Here is a 22,779-nt window from a genome sequence, read left to right as displayed (position 1 = left end):
TGCCATTTCTTTGTGCCTTCCCCCTGTTCAGTTCCAACGTGTGGACGTAGTGTGAAATCTCTGAATGGGGAATGCACGTAACTTTGTTTTGCCCAGTGTATGCACAGAGGCTCCTTTGGCCATGCATCCCAAACGCAGACATTATTGCCTAGGATAAACCACTACTTGGTGAAACTTTAGCCACCTCCTTCTGCGTAGCTGGGGGGCTGTTGAGTATTGGCAGCATTCCTTTCCATGCAGTGCATGTTTTCATAAATTGAAAAGCAACATATGCTTTGCAAAACCATCCCTTGCAGATGGATGAAAAGCTAAGCAGCTGCTTGATTGTAAATTTTGTAGATGAAATATTATAGGAAGCTACTTATTCTAGGGTTTTAGGTCAGTTCTCAATCCCACTAATATTTGCCTGTGTCTGTGTGCTGGCAGCAAGCAAAACTCCTGGTGTCAGCATTTTGCCATGGGGTTAATCTGTGGCTGTTGGAGGATGAAATACTGAGTTTTCCTGTGCTTTTTGCCTCTTAAATGCTACTTTCTTCCATAGCTGAGCTCAGGCTGATCTCCCTCATAGTCTGAGGTAAAAGCTGGTTTTGCAGTGGCTAGTGCCCAGGCAGGCAGAGCCTAAGCTGAGGTCAGAGCTGTGTCAGGTCTCCAGCAGGTACCTGGTATTGGAGTGGTACATGACAGCACTGTGTCTGGTATGTGACTGGGCAGCATTACAGGCCTTCAAGCAATAATAGCAAAGGGAGAGCTCCCAATAGGACAGCAAATAAATGCCAGATGTTTATAATGAAAGGTTGTCTGTGACAGGGAGCCAGGAAAGAGCACTCCAAGGTGGATGATACCATGTAAGTTGGTTATGAGGTCATGCAAAGCTGCCTGCAGCTCCCACATTGGAACTGGAGGAGCACAAAAGGCAGCAAGCAACCTCTGTCCTGAGTCAGGGGGAGCCAGCAGCACAGTTTACATTTCGTTCATTAGGAAACTACCTGTTACAGCTGTTGCATTCTCCAGGTGAGCTGCAGCCCAGGGAGCAGGAAGCCATAGCCAGGAAAGCACACAGCTATAACGCCAAGCCCTATGCTCCTTCTTCACTCATGGCTATCTCTTTCAGATGCAGACACTGTTATTACAGACTTTTACATTTGACCCAGAATGACGTAGGCCTTTTAAATCCTGCTGCAATTAGCAAGCCCCACCAGCAAGAATACTATGCACTGCCTCTTCAACCAGACTCTCAAGGTGACAAAGGCATCTTCAAACATAATATGTTTCCTACATGCAGGAGGATTCATAGGGATTATGTTACCCTTAAGTTTGCTCCTACAAAGCTCCTGTGGTCGCTACTCTGTTACAAGACATGTCTCACGTGCTGTTTGGATTTGGTATTCCACATCGGAACTGCTACATGAGATTACTACCTTCTCCCAGTTTAGGAACCCTGGAGGCCTACTGATGACAGTACTGCCAGATACAGAGCATGAGGGAGCGAAAAAGGAAAGAACGAAATACTTACCGGGAGCCCTGGTCTTCCTGTAAGGCCCTGAAACAAAGTACATAGAAATGGTAAAAGTTAGCTTCAAACTCTGAAGAAAGGGTATGATAAAGAGACAAAATCATGTGAAAGGGTTTAGGAAACAGAACGGTTAAAAAACTCTCAACAGCTCCTTGACCATGAGCTCTGATTGCTTTGGTTTCCTAATCTCCTGTTTGTGAAGTTTTCTCTCCTTTCGGCATGGCTCTACCCACAGCTCTCCGCTCAGGCTCTGAAGGTATCTGGAAGTCCATGGAGAACAAGCTAATTACAGGGCCCTGACTTTTTTCCCGATTTTCCATCTGCTAAATATTATTTTTTCATGTATGGAATTGTTGCAATTGCCACAGAAATGTTGCATGTTCAGAAATGGGAGAGAAAATGTCCGTGAGAGGATCTTTTTCTTCGGATGTGGTCCAGACGGCAATTGAGTCTGGAAACCTCTGGACTATTGCATCATTTCATCATTTCCTTCCTTCCTTTGCCCCTTTTAGTCCCAATCTCACCAAATTTCTTACATGACTGCGGGTTGCCCCTGTCTTCACCAAAGCATCAACTGATTTCAAGAACAACGGTGGGAGCATCTGTTGAGCAAGAGGAGAGCATAAAGGCCCTTGTGACCACTGGGATGCTGCTCAGCCATTTTCCTGTATTTTCTCCTGGTCATCCTACACTAGAAGCAGGGCTCAGTGCACTTCTAATGAGTATTTTGCCCATCCCCAAACTCAAGCTGACACTGGGGGCTAAGCCCTGCTGCCCAATATGCTGTGTTTTGCAAGGCAGGATAAAAAAACAGGAGAGAGTAGTGGGGTCATCAGTGCTTTGGGGTTACTATCCGGCATGATGTATACGACAACCATCCAGGCGGAAGCCCATGCCTGTTGTTCATAAACTCGAGTTTCCATGCAGTTTTAATCACAAAAACTGGGGGGGGAGGGAGAAAAAATATTTCCTATGGTGGCATGGAGGACTTTGCTTTACTCTTCGGCAGTAAACCGAGCTGATCAGAAACCCAGAGGTCCTGAAAGAGACAAGGGCGCTGTTAGCCCAAGACATTCCACTTTGGCTAATGATGCTCGGTCTGCCTGACTTCCTCTTGTTATTTCCATTGGCTGAAGCACTCCTTGCAGCCTGTCCTGAAAGTCTGCATGCAGAGACAGGTTCAGAGGTTGCAAGAAGCCAGGATACGGTAGCACATATTGTCAGCACTTCTCTGGTGGTCCCATGTGTTTCTGCCAGGCTTCAATCTTTCATTATGATATTAAGTTTCTAGCCCTTATTGCTGCAGAGGAAGCCTGGAGTGCATGTCTTCCTCACCCTGCAAAGGCACAGACTGCTCTCCAGGAGACGTCTGTGTTGACCTTGTGTTTTCTCTCTAATTTCTCTTAGCAATAATAGAAATGCCTCATCACCACTAATTTTGTGCCTGGCCCATCCCTTTAGCACTGACCTGTGCTTGCACAGGGTAGTATGGTAGGGACTGATCTAGCTGGACTCCACTTGCAGCTCCTCTGGAGCAGTGCTTTCTTCCCAATAACCCAAAGCTAACACTGAAATATATCCACTTCAGCAGCCAGTCCTGAAAGCCCCTAGGATCAACTGTTGCTGAAGGTTTGCATGGATCAGGGATTCCAGCTGTAAAATGCTTTCAGACCTTTTGGCCTGGAAAGTGAGATTTTTTCTAAGATTGTTGTCATTAAATAGGGATGTGCTGGTGTATCTGTGGGAGTTCAGTCTATAGCATTTTGACTCCATGAAAGGGGAAAATAGGCTGTGCAGCAACTACTTCTCCTCAGAACATCATCTGCAAACTGTTTAAGACATTTTTGCATGAACAGACAAAAGATGACTACCGTATGTTTAACTTCTCATGTTCCCCCACAGAAACCCAGCATAGTTACTGTATTGTACATGAATATAAACCATTTCCTCTGAAAGGATCATGCTAGAGACAATACAGCATTTCTTTATAATCCTGAGAGATGTCAATACATGGCCTCATTCATTGCATTGCTTCTTCTGGTTCACTGTGGGTCTCTTAGTAGCTGTAAGAAAATTCTGCAATAACCTAGCTGTTTTCCTGAAGCCTAAATCATTCACACTGAGGTTTTGCATTAGCTAACATTTAAAAAGGAGGCTGTCAACACAATTTTTCCTCTGAAATTGATAATTGTGCAGCTATACTTCAAGGCCCATCAGTTCAGCAAACCCACGAGAGTAGCAGGGAACAAGTCGCTACAGCTCCTGCCATGTGTTTGTGATCTATCTTTCCCTTTGTTGCAAACACGTCTCATTCAGCATGTGGCATCCAATGGATTGAAGCACATACAGCTGATTCCCCCAGGGTATGTGAGGCCAACTAGTAATAAATACAAGTGCCCCTCATGTTTGCCATGTCCCTATCCCTGTGCTCTCTCTTTCTCATCACCCCCAGAAGCTGCAATGCAGCAGAGAGCAACCCCACAATAATATGGGTCCCACAGTACTTGCTGTTTGAGAGGTCCCAGGTTACCAGGACTGTGAAGGCAGCTACCACACCAGACACCACAGACAGAAGGCTTTGCTAGTTCATGGCCTGCAAACTCTGTGTCAACAGCTTCTAAAACCATAGAGGCTTGGTACTTACAGGTGGACCTGAAAGACAGAAGAAGAAAAAAAACATTAAATATTTTTTTAATGCAACAAATCCTGACAAGAACGATTAGATAAACACACTGTACCATCTTTTGGGGTTGATCCTGATGCTGCTCAAATTTGCTGATACACATCCACAAACTCCCTATTTATTACTTAAGTATCCCCAAAATTAGCAGCACTGCTTTACAGTCACCAGGAGTGCCGGGCAGCCTCTGAAAGTCCTGTGTTGGAAAGGCCATGCAAGTCAAGCTCTTGACACTGTTAAACTCATTTTTGGTCCTTTGGCAGGCAGGGATCCCCTCCATGAGTGTGACACCACTAAGCCGAGGAGACTTGTTATTTTTGTGACTCCCCCTCACCTCCTGCCCACCCCTTGGGGGCTAAGAAAGCTGAAAGTGGAGAGGAAAAGAGCCCCTTTCCTGCTAAAATGCCTATGTATTTCCCATCAGTATCGGTGATCTTGCAAAGGCATGAAAAGGTTAATGACAAAACTAGAGCTATTAAGCACATCAGGTACCTTTTCTCTTTAGTGCAAGCTTATTTCCCCTTTTGCTTCTGCTCTGTTCCCATAGGAGCCATTCTGACCCTCTTGGAAGGAATTTCCTCAAATCCTTTGGATTTCTTTCATTTTAGAAAGCTTTTTGGAACCTGGCAATGTGGAGCACTGCATCTCCCTCATACAGAACTATTGTACAGTATATATAAGGGCTTAAACAGCACATTTCTTTCATCAGTTCCCAGAAAATTCCTCAAAATCCTGACAGATATGTGTGTGCGGAAAGAAACCCCTGGACTGACTATTTTGTGGTTTCCTCTCTGTGAGAGAAGCAAGACATACCATACAACTGTCAGGGGGTTCTACATTTTCCATACTTTATAGACACTCTGTTTTCTTTTTTCTTTTTTTTTTTTTTCCTCTCTGTATGTGAAGTGCCAGGAAGTAAGACTAATCAGCGTAACAGGCAAGCTGACAGATAACAGGCAGCAACCTCTTCTTTGCATGGGAGGTGGATGTCCCGGTGAGCACCTGTAGAATACGTCGTCATTCTGAAAATACCCCTGGCTGAAAGTCCACAAAAGAAACTGTAGACTTTGGTTGAACAGACATTTTCCACATTGGAAATCTCCACTTAGCATGACTCTTTCACACCGAAGACTTCAGCAAATGGTTTGGCTATCAAGCTTTGGTACCCTAAAACTGCATTGTGTATGGCACTCTAAAGACCTTTGCTCAGCTTTCATTATGGTTAATTAAAAAAGGTTACCTCCAAAGGTTACCTTTTAGTTAAAAAAAAAAAAGAATGTTTAACACATTTGTGGGGATGGACAGATAGTGCTAAAAAGCCAACATTCACAGCCAGAAAGCTCAACAGCTCAAAGCATCTCCACCCAAATTTAGGGCAGGGGCTCAGGGGGACCCAGATTTTCTGGGTCTGGCAATTGCCTGTCACTGGTTTTGGTGCTGGGGTCACTATCCTGATTGGTATGCCCAGTCTAAACAACAACAGTGTTTCTCATCAGAAAGTTCATTTTGGAGGGCAAGGTCAGACTTGGATCCAGGAATCCTGTTTTATGCCAGACTGGGAGGAAAAAAAAGTCATTTTCCCAAGTCTGGCCTGCATGACAATAAAGTTCTGTGAGGACTGTTTTGGAGAGATTTTGTTTCAGAGTGAGCACCCTGTCACAAGGTCAATGCTTATAACTTGCCAATATACGGACTTTATTTCCATTAGCAACACTATAGACCCATAATAACCCTCCTACCTGTCTGCACAGGGGCAGACTGGGGCACTAGTGGATTGCATGAACCCAACCATTTAGCTAATAGTGAAAGAAAAATTTAAAGGCAAACAAACCCCGAGCCACTCTACCCTTGCAGGCCAAATGTGAACAGACAGCAGCACACCGTGTAATGGTATTGGAATACCACTGAGTGAAAAAACAAGCTTTTGCTTGCTCTAGAAGCTACGTCCGCAGAGCAGAGTAAATCAGCAATGCCAGCAGTTCTGGTCCCACCGAGCCACACACCCCACACAGATCAAAGTCAGGAGGCATATTGGAGGCCCATCTTCATTATATGCCCTCTATAAAATTAACGGTTATGTAGAGGTGCCTGCACAGTCTTGTATAAACACACCTCAGTGAGCTGCAAGGACACAGTCTTGGCTACAATAAGTCAATTAGTAGAGACCATCCAGGGACTGGGCTTCAAATGCCGGGACTATCCATGGAACCCAGGAGACAGTGAAGCCCTCGAATACAATCACTTGTAAAAGCAACATCGTCTTGCATGGGCTGAAGGAGGAGGAGGGAAGATGTGCCAAGGATAGTGGGGAGGGAGGAGGTGCTGCTGGATAAGCTATTGCAAAGCCCTGGGGATTTTACAAAGTGAAATAATGCTTCAGCAAAGTGGATTTGTCATGTTCTGTCACAGTGATTAATGAGAAGCCCAAGCAGAGCTTCTAAAGATGCTCAGTCTTTAACATAACAAGAAGCAACCTAATGCACATTAGAAGAAAGGGCAAGCAAACAACAGAGGGGATCCTCATGTCTCTGCTTTCAACTGCTCTAACCAAAGATGGCCAGTCTGAGACAGCCTCTTGCGGGAAGCACCAGCTGTGTTCATGCAATGCACCAGGTTTGCCCCTGGCCAGGGATGCTGGCTATCCCGTGTAAGCCAAGGGAGTAAACTTACAAGTCAACCAGATGGCACAGAACCCTTCATGAAAGCAACATGAACTGTAACAGAATCACTGTAACACCACTGCATGGTGTTCCACATGCTCCCTGGCCCCTACAGTCCCAGGCAGATTGAGGCAGCTCTGTAGAAAGAGGCCTTATTGCCCTCTTTGGTGGGCCAGGCCTTGGTGGTGGTGAACTCCAAAATGCTCCACAAATGACAAAGACCAAACAACCTCAACAGCCACAAGTGCTAATTTCATCTATGGGGGTTCCTACTCTCCTGTGTTTACAGCAGACTCTTTTTGGGTAAGATAGAAGTGGTGATGCTTAGGAGATGAGCTAACCCCCCTTTCTCTAAATAGTGAGCAGAAAAGGGACAAGAAGTCAAAAGAGCAGGAATCAAAGCCACCATAAACATTTCTAAGCCCATTTCACAGCTAACCCCAGCCTACAGACAGATCCAGAGCTCCCAGATCACCAAATTCCTCTGCCTTGCACAGAACAGGGAGCCCACATTTGTAATTAGCACCTCCAGATCCTGTGTGTTTTGAACCTGATCTTGCTGGGACCAGAGCGCTGCTGATGCTGGCATGTAGGTTACAGCACGACCGTCCACCCACGATGAGCAGCTCGGGAAGCTTCTCTCCATGCTGGTGCCTCACTGAAAGGCACTGGAGGGCTGTAAGCAACTGAAATTGCTGTTTATCCAGCTGCAGGGCTTATCGAGCAGCAGGGGATGGAGGAGGGGATGGAGCAAACGTGTCAGGAGTGGACAAGTGGGAGGAAGCAGCAGCCTCCTGCAAAGAGAAGACCTCCAGAGCACCTCTGAAAATGAACATTGAGAAAACAATGAAGTCTTGTGGGGGTACCCAGTGTCCCTCCAAATATATGGCCTCTGGAAATTAGCACCATCTGCACTGTCCCTTCTCAGCTGCTCTGGCTTTTATGCAGATAGAAACTTTCCTTAAAGAAGCTCTGCCTTTCCTGTAGCCCAAGTAAGCAAATGAGCTGCCATGGTCTGCACACTGGATGAGTCTACCTTACTGCACACATAGAGGGGGCATATTTGTGATGGACAGCAGGGCCATGACACAGAGCCTTCTGCTCACTTGCTCTCCACCATGGCCCATTCAACTCGTGACTAAATAAAACAGAACTACAATGACCCTTTTTCCCTCGCCCCCACAAAGAGATAAAAAGCCACCCTCCATGCTGTAGTCTCTTCAGGCTCAGAAGAAGAGATGCTTCTTTTGTAAGTGGGTCATATTTATTCTACTATGGAAAGTCCCATATCCCAGAATATCAGATCTTAAAAGCTGGACAGTATTAGAGAGGGTCTGTGCGGAGTGAGACCTTCTGATGGTAGAGATATCCTCAGCTTCTGAGATTGCAATGTTCTCTGGACTGATAGGATCACTGAAATGATCCCATCCATTTAAGGGCATTTCCTGACATCTGGAAATATGCCCGTTCTTAAAAGGATCTCAAATGCTGCTGCTTAATTTCTTCTCTCGAACTTCTTGGATTCAGGCAGTCCAGTGTCTGTGATGTGGTTGTATTCCACCCTGCTCCAAAAGCTCACATACGAGGAATTTTTTTTCTGCTCTGTAGAATACACAAGACAAGATGGACAGAGAGGGAACATAAAGATGTCATTGTTGCTCACTTGGGTCATCCTCACTACACACTCCAGCAGAAGGGGAGATGTAAACATGTAATCCATCCCTGTGAGGAAATCCAGCCATTTCACAGAGGACCCAGAAGGCAGCCTTAAAGAGTTAGAGAGATACAGTTACTTCCTGACATTCAGGACCATGTTAATTGATAATAACATAGCTGTGGCCAGGCAATCAGCTTTGAAATGCTGCTTAAAATGTCAGCAGCCCAAGCTCGACCTTCCCCAGGGTGGCAGAGATCCCCTTGTTCATGGCTTCATGGACGTTCAGCACACCATGACCCTATTTTGGAGACAGCAAAACCCCACTTGGGTGCATAGAGCTCAAATGGTAGATTTCACCTTTTTTAAAGGCTGGCTGTGCTGCAGTTTTCACACAAGAAATCCAGGGTACTCATAGTCTTCTAGAGACCTCTTCCCTACTTTCATCAGGGGACAAATGATACAAGAGGAGGTGGAGGGATCATTAACTTTGAGAACTGCAAATGAAAGGCAAAATTGCTGTGTGCCTTGCCATAATTCATTATTATTAGTTGTAGAAAAATTAAAGACAATAGAAATTTTCAAAATAATAAGAGAAATCTTAAACAACAGTGATTACCCAAAATATACCCTCCAGAAATTCTGCTTCAGCTGTTGTCAGTAGACAATCTGAGTAACTCTCTCCAGAGAGCATGAGCCCCTTGCAAAGACCAGGCTGCTCTGTCCCCAGAACATCCCTCTCTCAGTCTTTCAGCTACACCCTGCAGAGAAGCAAGAGGTTCTTCAAAGGACCATAGAAATGTTGGACAGGGAAAAGGCTATTTGGATTTCATTGCCAAAAAATGTGACCAAAGCTCAGCTGAGGCACCAGGTTATGCCAGTCACTCAGGCTTGCCTCTGAAATGAAACCTATGACATCACTGAGATTCAGCAGTTAATATCAGCAGCTGTTGAGGATAAAAGTCACTGCTCAGGCACTCTGAGCATCCCAGTGCACCACCACCACCACCAGCTCCTGCCAAGGAGAAGACCTCAAGCACAGCACTGAGAGTAGTCCACGGCAAGCTGTGCCCAAAGCAAACAATGAGGTGGAGCCTCACAGAAAAATTAACTTGACTAATTAGTGCTCTCAAAAAATAAAAGAGGTTCTGATGCTGGAGTTAAGCCATAGACTCTAACTGCATCTCCACACATCCACTTATTTCAAGAAGTGTCTGTAAGGACAACAGAAGCTAGTTGGCCACCAGAGCCAGAAGAATTTGGTAAGGAAAACTTGTACCTTTGGCATAACCAGAGCAAGCCCAATAGGCAGATTTATGTGCCAAAGAAAAGGGTTCAACAATAGACAAACAGAAATATTCTGATAAATACAAAAAACAAAGGGCAGGGAAGGGCCAAGAGCTGATGGCCTGTATGGTGCTGGCTGTACCCAGGACAAACACAGCACCCCTGGCTCCACCGGGGAAGAGACAGTGGGATGGATGACACCAGGCAGAACAATGCTTATTTTTGGCAGGCATCCATGGGTCAGCAAGCTCCTTCCAGGCAGCAAACAATCGCATTTGTCCCTGTCGTGCTGAAGCACTTAACATGACAGAAAGCAGAGAAAACGGCTGGGTAGAGCGCACTGGGTCGAGCGCACTGGGTCAGCTCACCCAGTGGGATTTTGTGCTTCAGGTCTGGAGGCCCCCTCGGGGTTTTTCAGTACTGGTGCAGAGCCCTGGATGATAAATTGAAAATGGATGGTCACGAGCACACTCCACTCCACCACCTTCTGCCAAAGAGCCAGTGAGCCCCCGGGCTTGTGCAAACCACCAGCCATAAAGTGCTGCTCTTGACTATCCCCCTTTCTCTTCCCCTTCTGCTTCCCCTGAGCAAACCAAACAGAGATTAAAGGATTCCTGGGGAATGAGAAAGACATGAAATTGAGGAGGGAACATCTTCAAAGCAACCAAAAGAAAAACATCTCTACCTAGCCCATTTGGGCAAATATTTCCCTAACCTGTTGCTGTCCTCTGGGGATGGAGACACTGCACTCTTCCCTAGTGATCTGACCCAGGCAATACCCATGCCCTGACTCATAAGGTAATATTTATTATCTTTCTTAGAGACTACCCAAAATTTCCAGTGTTGTTGAAGGCAGTCAATGACCTTTGATACACAATAAACTCAAAAAACAGCTTTTTTATTTCTCTCCTTTTTGCGGTTACCTTTTATATGTTTGAAGTCTGCTGTCCCATTCCCCAGTCTTCTCTTGTATTTAGACTAAACAAAACCTAATTCTCCCAGTCTCTCCACAGAGGCCAAGTTTTCTGGACCTCTGGTCATGTTCACTGGTCCACCTCAGGGGCCCATTTACCTCCTGAACTGTAGTTCTCAAATAGAAACCTGCTCTCCAGCTCACTGCACAAGTCAACGGTAGACAACTTGGTAAAGGAAGAAGACATGGTGTCTGTTTAGCTTATCACAGAGGGATACTGAGTCCCTCCCCGTCACCACCTCTGCCTTGCCCTTACCTTCTGAAATGTCACAGGTCCTCTACCAGCCCTCAAAGGCTAAGAGATTTCTTGCAGTGCTTCTCTAGGAACCTGGTGTCCTTCCTGTCTGGTTTGACCAGCTCTCATGGTCCATTGAGGAGAAAACTTTCCTTCCCATTCACAATGAACTTCTTCAGCATTTTCTTGGTGTACTCATAGTCCCACCTCCATCTCCTTCTGTGTTTTTAAGTACACCTCAAATACTTGGACATTTCCACAAGACCTGGCAACTCTTAGTCTGAAGACACACATGCCAATGCAACAAGCTATCACTCCAGTAAAACCTCACTCTTGGCAGAGTAGACGCTTGATAATTTCTCTGCAGCTCCCACTGTACATCCTCTAACACATACTATTCCATGCCAAGTATATGAAAGGTGGTGTCTGAAACCTCTGGAGATCCAAAGCAGTTTGAAAACTGCAGCTGGTCATTAAGAAGTCTGATATTTCTCCATCAGGGAGCTGATTGCTTCTTCAGCACTCAGTCAGGCCCTGAACAAGTCTTATTCCTCAGAGAGCTGCAGAATTAGGAAGGAACCACACTGAAAAACCAGCAAAAGCAAATCATGGTTGGGTAAAGAAAAAAAAAAAAAATTAAAAAATCCACAGCACTTGAACTTCCTCCTGAAAATTACAGTCTCTCATAATGTGGTTGTTGGGGAAAAGTAGAAAGTTGAAGCATACTACAGTTAATAAATATTTTAAAAAATTCTCTGATCATGCACTTAAAATGTAAATGATACATTTTACTTTTCAGATTGCATAGATTCATTTTCTTCCTCTATCATTTTTGCAATTAGCAGCTGATTTTAATATCTAGTGCCTTGCTGCACCCCCACCCCTCCCCAATTCTTGTTATTCTTCCCTCTTTTCCATCTGCTAACTCTTTTGTTCTTCCTTCCTCCTTCCAAAACACTTTGCAACTTTTATAACAGCAAATTCTGTCACCTACCCGGGGAAGAACAAAAGACCATTGTGTTCAATTTATCTTTTAATAGACTCCTTCCTCAAATACCTCACGGACTGCCAGTACTGTCTTCCAGACCCTGTCTCACACCCTTTTGAGTTATTAAATGTTTGGGAGGGTCTTTCCTTTAACCAGGACATTTTTCCACCCGAGGTGATTGATAGCTCCCAGTTACCACTAATTACCCTATCAGCAGTTGGACATAAGCCTAGCCACAGCACTCTTCCTCCAGAGGCCAGCAATGCATCCCTGTCATTCTTTATCCTCTTCTTCAAGGATGGAACAAACTGACTAATTGGAGACACCATAAACTCCTCCTTCAGGCTCTTTTCTGATGTGTCGCCTTGTTTCCAAACAGAGCATGTGGAAGAGAGCAGGGCTGATGCTAGTCCTTTCAAAAGGAACAATGCAATGGGGTTTCTCAGCCCAAGTTGGTTTGCTCAGCATGTTTTACTGTGCAGGAAGAGAAAAAAATTCATTCATTAATCCAAATCTAACAGATGATTTCTTAGCACATCTTGAACTCTGAGAGGTTTGTCTATTTTGCCTACCCCTACACAGGGCTCTGCCTAGTAGGAGCCAGGCTGGGATAGCATGCACATATATTACAGGAGACAACCTGTGTTGGCTAACAGGGACAAAAGGATTCATGGCTTTCCTTATCTAGAATAAAGGAAAGCATCTGGTGCCGAACCCAGATGCTTTGCACAGCACACAGTGCAGAGAAAGCCATCAGACAAAAAATAATGCCCAAACAACTGCTGCCTCCCTATAGAGCATGGTCTGAAAAGCACCTGTATTCTCTCGTCTCCTCACTGTGGCAAATTTGACACAATAAGTTTGCTAAACTCTGTAAGGACCTCCGTCCTGTTTGAGACTCAAACATTTTTCTTAATTAGGCATACTAGTGCTTATTTTTTTAAGGTAGGGAGAGATCCCATTATAATCTCAAGAAAAGAGATCATCATGAAAGTGGAAGAGATATATTTCCCTGCCTCTGGAGCAGAGAAGTAACCTGGAGGAAAACCAATCAAGTTTAAAAACTAGTTACTCTGAAGCTCTTCCTCCCAGATAAAAGGAAAAGCCACAAAGGAAAAAAGACATTGTATTTACAGAGAAACTTCTCCTAAATACATGGAGGGGTGTTGAATATGCGCTGCAGGGACATACATATGGCAAAAAATTGGTGGGACTTTAGACACTGCTAAAGAGCCCCACATCCTACCAAAACAGCAAGTCCTCTCTATTCTACGAAAAAAGAGCAAAGAGGAGGAACGAGGGCTGAGGTCTGCACCAGTTTGCTGCATGGGAAAGACACATGGAAAAACCCACTTGGAGGAAGCAGCAATGGCTGAATGCATGCCAAACCACGTGGGACCGGGGACAATGCATGCCCTGCACCAGCCCTTGATCCAAGAGTCATACATTTGTAGCTTCCTCTCCTAAAAGACCTGAGAGCCACTTCCCATCACTACCCCAAGAAACTCCAGGACCCCTGCCCATTAAGAGTTGGGTTAATGCAGTAGTAGAGCACAGGGATCTATCCAGGATGGCTTTGAAATTCAGGGAGAGAAATATTTGCAACCAATACCTGATAACCCCCATTCCCTCCTGGTTTTCCAGAAAAAAAAAAAAAACAAAAAAAAAACAAAAAAAAAAAAAAAAAATAAAACCCAAACCAAACTAAACTGAAAATAAAAAAAAATTGCTATAAGCACACAGTTCATTCATAAGCAAAAAATCACCACACACATGAATTGGAGGTAAACTAAGAAACACGATACTGCACCTTTCAGAAAAACACATTTCTCTCCCGCTCTCTTTTCATTCTGTTTTTAAGCCCATGTTAAGTCACATTGCACAGGGGATACCAACAGCTTCACAATTCCACAGCTTCTCCCTGGATTTTGGACAGGTCAGGGCTGGGTGTATAGCTGCCTGGTGCACAGAGGGCTAAAACATGGCTCCCTCTGCTGTGGCCAGGGCAGTGCCACTGAACTATAAGCTCTACAGAGTGCTTTTGAGGTTTCAACCCCTCTTGCATCTGTGTTGCACTTGTATATGGTAGGGTTTAAGGCAGAGTTAATCTGTAGGCAATGACTGCTACTTTGAGAGACAATTACTTCCTCTGCCAAAATCCCTCTAATAAGGAGCTAGTATTTAAAAACTAAATAAAAAAAAAAAAAACAAAGGCAAAAAAATAATCCCAGCCCATTGTGCTTGAGCTACTTAAGGGATGAGACAAACACACAACTCCTAGCAGCTGCCATCGCCTCCAGCACCATCTCCCCCCTTGAACAGCATTGTCTATGATGATAGAGGAGGAAAAGCAAACAGCAGCCACTGGGATCCAGCCACATCCACCCACCCAGTACTGGGTTCAGCCTCAGGAAGACCCCTTCCCAAAGGCACAACACAGCCCATGACCCTCTACCTGCTGCTGGTTGAGCCACATGTCAAGGGAAGCCTGGTATGGATGGGATTGCTGGGTGGTCCCCAGCATAGCACATATGCTGCGCTGAGCAATACAGAACCATAATAAACAAGTCCCTCTCACAAAGCTCTGTCAGTTCAGATTCCAGTTCAGTTGATATAATCTTCATCTTCTCTTTGAAAGAAAGGAAAAAAAGAAAAGCAAAAATTAAAAAACAGGCATCCTAAGGGAAAGGAGTGAGGCAAGAGATGGATTGATACAGCCCGTGTGTGTATCAGCCCCCCAGCGTGGGGAAAATGTGCTGTTAATCAGCCACCCCCCTGGGAATATGCTGATTTAATTACCTCCTGCTTGCACAGTCCGGCTGCAATGCTGCACGCCCAAGACATTGCATGAGGAAGAAACAGACACCAAGCCTCGGCAGCCAGGTTGGAACAGGATGGGTGAGGAGAGCAGGAAGGTTTGCAGGGGGTGAATTGGTCTGGAGAGGCTGTGTGAGTGGTACAAACCCCTATATGTAAGCGGCAGATAGCATCGAAGAGCATATCAACACCCCACCAGAGCCACCAGCACAGCAGCAGGGATGGATGTATCAAGGAGTAATTTTTCTCCTGTCTGTTTATTTTGGTGAAAACACAGAAAAGATATGCAACAGGCAACAAGTGGATTTCCAAGTAGAAAAATGGAGAAATAGCCAGACAAAGTGAAAGGAAGATGTCCATTTAAGCAGGCATCATGCCACAGCCGTCTCTCCCTCAGTGTCTGCATGGCACAAACTCCACAAGAGAGCATGCCTCTCCAATCCTTCAATTGTCATGCCACCAGCATTTTGCAATGTCAGTCTGGGACACATTGGAACATCACTCCAGTGCAAGCAAATTTTTTCCAGGGCTTATGTTTCACAATGCTTATGAGTATCAAAGAGGCAGTGCACAGAGGAGCAGAGACTTGGTCCCGCTCCTGGAAGGGGAAAGCTGCATCAAGTGCATCCACCCTCAAAGTAACTCATTGGACAGTCACGTTAAAGCGGTTCAAGCACGAGACATGGGTTTCTCCTCTTCCACCTGGGGGACAGCTGGATGTTTAATAATTAATGGCTGTACGCTTCCTTGCGAAGGCTAATGCTTGAAGCGTTGCTGCATCTTTAACGGCTGCCAGCAATGGGAAACTCATTGGAGTGTGTGTTCGGAGGGGAAGAAGGTTAAGATGATTAACTGGTGCTAACAAGTTTAGGATGTGGAAGAAGTATTTTCTTGGACGTCCATCAAAGAGAGGATTGAATGTTCCCTGGCGGGGGAGGGCATGGGGGCTGGTATGTGTTTAACAGATGAGGTTTCTGCCTCCCAAAGCCAGCCCAGCCCACATGATGCAACCTCTCTCTTTTAAACTCTGCCTCTTCCCCTGTACCATCAGCTGTACCTGTGTTCCCAGCCTGGCACAGGGGCTGAAAGGAGATCAGGGGGGAGGAAAGCTGCCCCTCCACTCTTCCTGTGCCCTGGGACATCCTTTGGGCACTGGTAGATCTCCCTGGCCCTTGGCCCTCATGGGAAGAAGGTGTGGGCAGATGCCCGGAAGAGCCAAGAGGGAATCGGGTATCACCACACTGAAACCCAATGCCCCAGAGAGAAGAGCTCCTCCTGGGCCTCTGCATCCTGCTACACAACCCCACTCTCTGTCCTGCCGCAGAAACGCCGTACAGAACCACCCCTGCCACCGGCCAGGCCAGCAGCCTGCTTTATGCCTCACCATTGCCCTCGATCACAGGCTAACATTAGTGCTGGAGTGAAGTCTCCTTGCAAACAGCTTTGAAGCAAGCCACTTGGCGCCCACAGCATCTCCCTTGTCCTGTCCCTGGTATTTTCGGTGCTCTCCGCCGGCTGGCGGGCGCCCATGCTTTGCGCAAGGGGCTTGGACGCCGCCAGGCACCATGCCCGGCCGTCGAGCCTGGTGACTGGTGCGACTCGCCTTCATTCCTTTGGCCGCCACAAAGCTGCCAGGATGGGCAGCACACGCGAGACTCACGTCGCAGGGCCCGGACATGCGTCAGCAGCTGACGCAAACCAGCCCGGCCATGTGCACACAGCTCAGGCCTGGGAAAAATCCTCCACCCCGGTAGCGCACTCACACTGAATCAAAGCTGTTGCAGTACAGTAGCAGTGCAATGTGCTCTTTGGGTTTCCCCAGCCAGCTGGGATGCTTTTGCCTTGCTTTGTCAAGGCGCTGATTTATGCCCATATGTACCATATACATTGTAAGCACAGGCACGCAATGGTGTAAACACTTCTACAAAACATCTGTACACAAAGCCGTGAAATATGCAGAAGCTCCCTGCTGCAGCCCTCAACATGCATCCCAGGCACCCCATAGGCAACCTGTCAGGCCCCAGTCTGTCTGCAGGGTGCCATTCACCACTGGTCCAGTTATTCAGATGTGTCCTAGCAGGGGTCATAAAGGTCACAGAGGGACTCCTACCTGATATAAATCAGCACAGCCACAACAGTTTTCTCTTGCATCAGTGTTTCAAGCTGGAGCCCACCATGGCAGGTATCTGCTCTTGTGCAGTGCTGAGCATCTATTCCTCCATCCAAAATCTCCATCTTTTCCACACATTTAATATTTGATGTCTTTCTCTGCACCATGAGTAAGAGGCCTGCTTATCCCTGGTTCTGGATGAAGGATGGCCTTACCAAACAGCCAAGGCTTATCCATGACTGGGATATAACTTTTGGGATATAACATACTAGCACCGTTAAAGTTAATGCTTGTACCACCAGGACTCGTGCATACCTGGACACAAATGTTCACTCTTCATACCTCTTGGAAGAGCTCAGCCTCCAAAGGAAAAGACCCGCAACAATTCTGTGAGTTTTGGGAGATTTTCCTTCCACTTTCCAGGCAGTTTAAAATATAAAATAAAAAAAAATAAAAAAATAAGCTTCAAATAAGAAGTTTGAAATAAGGAAGCACATAAAAGAGCAAAGAGAGGAGCCCTGGGGCATGCAGGAGACAGGCCTGAACATGGTAAGATGAAATAATACAAACAAGCAGATGGGTGTAAATAAACAGGCCACATTCTTGCAGAGCACTTGTGCCCATCATTGTGCCTCAGCGCCTTCCCTTTTTAATGCATTGATGTTTCCAACCATATTTTGGATAAAGAAGGAAAGGCAGAGGTTTTTGCCTTCCTAACTCTATTGGAGTGGTAGCACCATAAGTATGTGCTAGCCCTTCAACCATTTTGCAGCCCGGGCAGTGCTCACAGCTCTGTTAATGGCTTACATGAGCCCTCCTAATCTGCACTGCAGCAACAACAGCGGGCTCATTAAAATCAATTAAATACTCCCTAACAAAGTCACTTAGATCCCAAATACAGACCAAGTTGGATGAGTTGATGCTTAGACGCGTAAGGAGCATCCTTGCTCCCTCTTACCATTACTCAGTCACCTTCAGGTGACAAAAGCCAAGGTGCGGGTGCCTCCTCAGGCAGCTCCAGGCAATTGCGTAAGAGCACAGCTGCTTACGTGTTCAGAGAAAGAGAGTTAAGCGACCAAACAAGCTCTTTGTTTGTTTTTTTCCTGACTTGTTCATCCCCATCTATTCATAACTGCTCACAGAATCTGTGGAATGTGTTGTGTGGTTTGCATCTTCAAAACAAATGAAACAACAGTATGTCTAAACCAAACAAACCCCAACCCAAAATACAGCCAGCAGGCCAGGGCGCACGAGCAACCTTCAAGGATGAAGTCTGTGTAGACACTCTGGAGGGCCCAAAAAATGTGGATGGGGAACATATTTAAATTTCAGAGAATTATGGAATACCCAGGGAGATTTCTTACAAAGGAGAAAAAAAAAGAGAAGTATTTAAGCAATGATTATGCTGCAATTTTTCTTCCAGATGTGCCATGCCATGGGGATGCCATGCCAGCAAATCACATTTTCTGACATGGCAACCTGCTGCTCTGGCTGTGGTGGTATCGGATGCCCATCCATAGCAGCCCAGGCACTGCTATCTCCACTGCTCGGCTCTCTCCAGCCATCCTGGCTGCGAGGGCTTTGCCAGTGCATTCAAAAGGAAAAAGGCAATTCAGAAAGCTCAAAGCTTTCAGCAAGGAGTGGCTGCTTAAGAAAAATGTCATTTTTCCCAATTTTTTGGTTAGACATTGTCAAATACTGCCTTCAGACACTTAAAACAGAGAACACGTTTTGCACAGAGAACACCTTTTGCATGGTTTTCTATGCTGACTTACCATCCTGAAAAGGGGTAAAAAAAAACCCATAGCCCTTCAATTAGTTCAGTGCACCTCCTGACAGGAGGGCCACAGGAATGGGTATTCCATTGCACGCTCCCACCTCACATTCCTCATGGCTTTGAGACAGGACCACTGACACAGCTCATGGCTGCCAGCTTTTAAATAGCTGGGGTGAAATAGCTAGGGTGACCTTCCCATACCCTTGCCCCAGACCAGGGACTCCAAATCCCTCCTTCACTTCTCAGGGCTCGCCGGTGTGTTCAGGCTTTTATCCTCACAGGAACTCTCAGATGTGTCAGAGCAAGCTGAAAAAGGATTGCATTAAGAATGACAGCTAGAAAACAGGAAAGCCAGAAAACAACCTGGCAAGAAGCAGAGCACCTGGCTGAGGTGTGGAAAAGGGGAGCAGGCAGGACTCCGGTGCTGCCCATGTTTTTAGCTCACCTCCCCACAAGTGTTTGGGGAGGAGATAAGAATTCTAAGGGAGAAACAGATGCATCTACTTGGATGCAATCTCCTGCCCGCGTGATGCAGGGCCAGGGCTCAGCCCACACTACCTAGAGGTCTCTCTTGCTACAGCCATCTCCACCAACCCCTTGTCCGCTAGCCCATGTCTTGCCCTTCCCAACGTTTCCTGCTTGCTGACTGCCTGCAGGGCCAGGCAGGGGTCAGGACGTGGGAAATCCTGCCACCTCCTGCCAGATGGCCCTGCCAGCTCTGGGTGACACCTCCTGGGTGGGAGCCAAAGCCCCACTGCAGCCCTGTACTGGTTTTTTGCTGGCCTCCTCTAGCAGCTGCAGCTGTGCCAAGAGGTCCAGCCAGCATGGGATGGGTGTACCCAAAGGGGCAAGCAGAGGATAAGCAGGATGCTTGGACTGAGTGTGCACACCATGTGGCCCACAGCTGCAGGGTGCAACTGGGGCCACTGTTGCATCTTTGCTTTCTCTGGCCACCCTGCAAGAAGGGAAACAGCATTTGTGAGATGTGGCAGCTCCTGCCAGTATTTCTGTAAGGTCAGTCAGAACTGAAGAAAATGGACAAGCAGCTTTCCCTGAGTCCTGCACTGAGGCAGATAAGGAACATGGATGAGGTTTTGTAGAAGAATGTCCAGGGCACATTCTCTTGCAAATTCCCTTGCAATTCCTTTTCAAACAACACCAAGAAGACCCCAGTTCATGACCAATACCAAAATCCTAGCAGCTGCCCCACACCATCCTCTAAGCCCCTGTAACAGCAGAAGGTACACAACAAGGGTTGTGCAACCTCCATCTGACCATCAATCCCACTCCTGAGGAGCCCATAGGGCCGGAGCTGCCTCCTCCCACAGCCCAGGTCACTCGTCTGCCCCTGAGTGCTGCCACGGGGAGGGATGGAAAAGCCATTCGGCATCCCTCCGAGCTGCTTCCTTGCTTTCATGGCTGACCGCCTCCAGCACTGCAGGCTCCCAACCTGACGGAGGAGAAACTGGACCAAAACAAGCATTGCGGGGGCAGGGGGAAAGAAGCCAACGTTTTTTACTTTTTTTTTTTTTTGTAAGGGATATTAAAGACTGGAGCAGAGAGGCAGCAGAATGAAAAATGGCCACGTGGGGACTGTGAAAATAGGAGCTGAAGAGAGGAAGATGGGAAAGGTCTAATAAAGAGAGTAACAGTATATAAAATACACAAGCGCCCACCTCTGCCAAGAAGGCTGTGGGAGAGGGATTTGGTGGTAATCCCTAGTTGTTTGAGACTATCCAGACCAACAGTGTCTGGATCTGCATATAGGTCTGGATCAGACCAGGAAAGGTTAGATTTTCACTCTGTCAAACTGAAACATGAGGCTTTTCCCTTGCAGCATTTTGTTATTCTGTAGCAGAAATCAAAGGAGGGCAGTTAGCTGTGAGAGGATCCTTCAGCCCCAGGTAGCTCTCAGCCACATCCAGATTCCATGTGGAGAAGAAATATTTCCCTCATTTGAGCAAAAGTCACAAGGGGAGGCTCGCTTCTAGAAATCAGACCCATGGTCTCACCAGCATCTGTTCACACCCAGAGAAAGTCCCCAAGTCTCATCCCAGCTCACAATGACCTTTGATCAAAACCTGTGCTGAGCTCCCTCTCCACACTTGACCTGAGTGTGGTGCATGGCCTGGGGTGGTGAAGAGCTGGGTACAGTCACTGGTGCTATTGAGGCCTTGGGGCCATTTCCTAACCTGTATGAAGCTGTTGCAGATCAGTCTGGCAGACAGTGGGGACAGAAGGAATCACACAGGTTAACTATCAGACTAAGGGAACTGCATCATTAATTACCCAGGAAGGTTATGCTAACCTTCAGGGTTGCATCCTCTCTGCTGAGAGACCAGTGGAGAAGCCTATTGCGACCTCTGAGCTGAAAAAACACAATGCTGAGGAGTGACATCTCACTCACAGGTAGTCACACCCAGCCCCAGCCCAAGTGATCTGAAGCAGCAACTTCCCAGCTGGAGGAACCTTACATTTCCTTAACATCTGCTATAAATACAGCTGCACTATTTTCCTGACCATGTTGTTCGTACAGTCCTTATCACACGCACTCAGATAGCCAAAACACAGTCACACACTTCACAGTCTTCTTGCTCCTCTATTCTGACCTTTTCCAAACCATTTATACTCACAACCCCACGTCTCCTGAAGCTCTTCTACGGCAATGGGTGACACTGCCCAGGACCTCCACATCCGAACAGAACAGGTCAGTAAATGAACTTGTCTTCCTTTTCCCCTACTTTGCCATGCAGGGACCTAGCTTACAGTTAGGGAAGAACTCAAATGTCACTTCTGATAAACATTTATTTTTGGTGAGGAACATAATGTGTTTAGAAGCAATGGTCATGTGCCAAATCTTGCAACATCTTGATTCTTCTCAGTGCTTCGGAATACCTTGTCCCCTGCTAGTGTCACATTGCCTGGTCCCTAGGGCCTTCTAAAAACAAGGGAAAAATACACTGAAGAAAAGGATTCCCAAGGTCTTGGGCTGGAAGAGAGGTCACATTGAAACAACGAAATGGTGCTTTCAGGTAGCCTGCATTGCATCAGCCCGGAGACCAAAAAGATACACCCCATAGCAAAGGGTCTGAGATGACTGAGGGTGCCTTCATTTCTGCATTGCCCAAAGCCAATCAAGACTTTACCTGCCACAGCATCACCTTTGGAACATAGCTTCATCTCCCTTGACTGATTAGCTGGGGGAAAGTTTTACAGGTAGTGTCTGTATCCATAGCATATTTGATGAAGACAAGCAACTCTGACAGGTAAAAAGGAAGCCTGAACATGAGACATTTTGTTATTGTTCTCTTGAATCAAAGCTGTCTTTCAGAAATACTATGAGGTTAACGGAATGAGCATTGTAACCTAAGTGTTATGAGAAATAACAGCACCAACCACTGCTGAGGCTTCACAAGCGATATGAGTATCTGTAACCAAGTATTAAGTTGTTTATCCTGAAATACTTGGGTAATTCACCCATCATACACATGGTGTAGGGAGTCATATTCAGACGGCATCAAAAATCAGAGAATCTTTTTTCCCTGCTCTGCATTAAAGGTCTAAGTTTCATTCTCCAAGCTGGCTCAGAAACACCAGGAAGATACTCATTCCTGGGGTTTTATGGCATTTATATGTCAAGTCTGGGCAGAACTGGAAAATGGAGTAGTGCTATGATTTGTATTCCCATTGAAGAAAAAAGGTTGAAATTTAAAAACAGTTGAACTCAGTTTTGATCTGATCATTGGAGAAAAGATGCTAAAAAGACATTTAAACCAAAATAGTTCCTGGGTTTTTTTTTCTTTCTGGTACTAAGAAGAAAGTCCAACAGTCCTGATATGGACTAGTCGAATCAGGCATTTCCCAAAGATCTACAAGTCTGGATCATGGATTTTAGTTCCTTTCCATCACAAACCAGCACAGCTTTACCTCTTCCTTTTAAGAGCTACTACCTTACAAATCCATTTTAGTCTGACAAGAGACTGTACCTCCTATGCCTGTGCACAGGTCTCAATGTACTGATCTTCAGACAACATTACCTACATCAAAGACAGCCCCCTTCATAATTTCATCCACCATTATCCCAC

At 46.1% G+C, this 22,779-nt stretch overlaps 1 protein-coding gene across 1 annotated transcript in view; it reads right to left on the bottom strand.

Moving 5' to 3' along the window:
- The window catches only part of COL13A1 (collagen type XIII alpha 1 chain), a 100,104-nt gene that overhangs the window by 68,001 nt on the left and 9,324 nt on the right, over positions 1-22,779 (bottom strand). The window contains exons 3-4 of the mRNA XM_034062175.1: positions 4,158-4,165; positions 1,514-1,540 (exon numbers count right to left, since the gene is read on the bottom strand). Of these exons, the coding sequence (XP_033918066.1) occupies positions 1,514-1,540; positions 4,158-4,165 (35 nt within the window). The remainder of the gene's footprint in view (positions 1-1,513; positions 1,541-4,157; positions 4,166-22,779) is intronic.

The sequence above is a fragment of the Melopsittacus undulatus genome, chromosome 4 (genome assembly GCF_012275295.1).
Source record: "Melopsittacus undulatus isolate bMelUnd1 chromosome 4, bMelUnd1.mat.Z, whole genome shotgun sequence".
Classification (NCBI taxonomy): Eukaryota; Metazoa; Chordata; class Aves; order Psittaciformes; family Psittaculidae; genus Melopsittacus; species Melopsittacus undulatus.
This window is presented reverse-complemented; position numbering and strand designations above follow the sequence as displayed.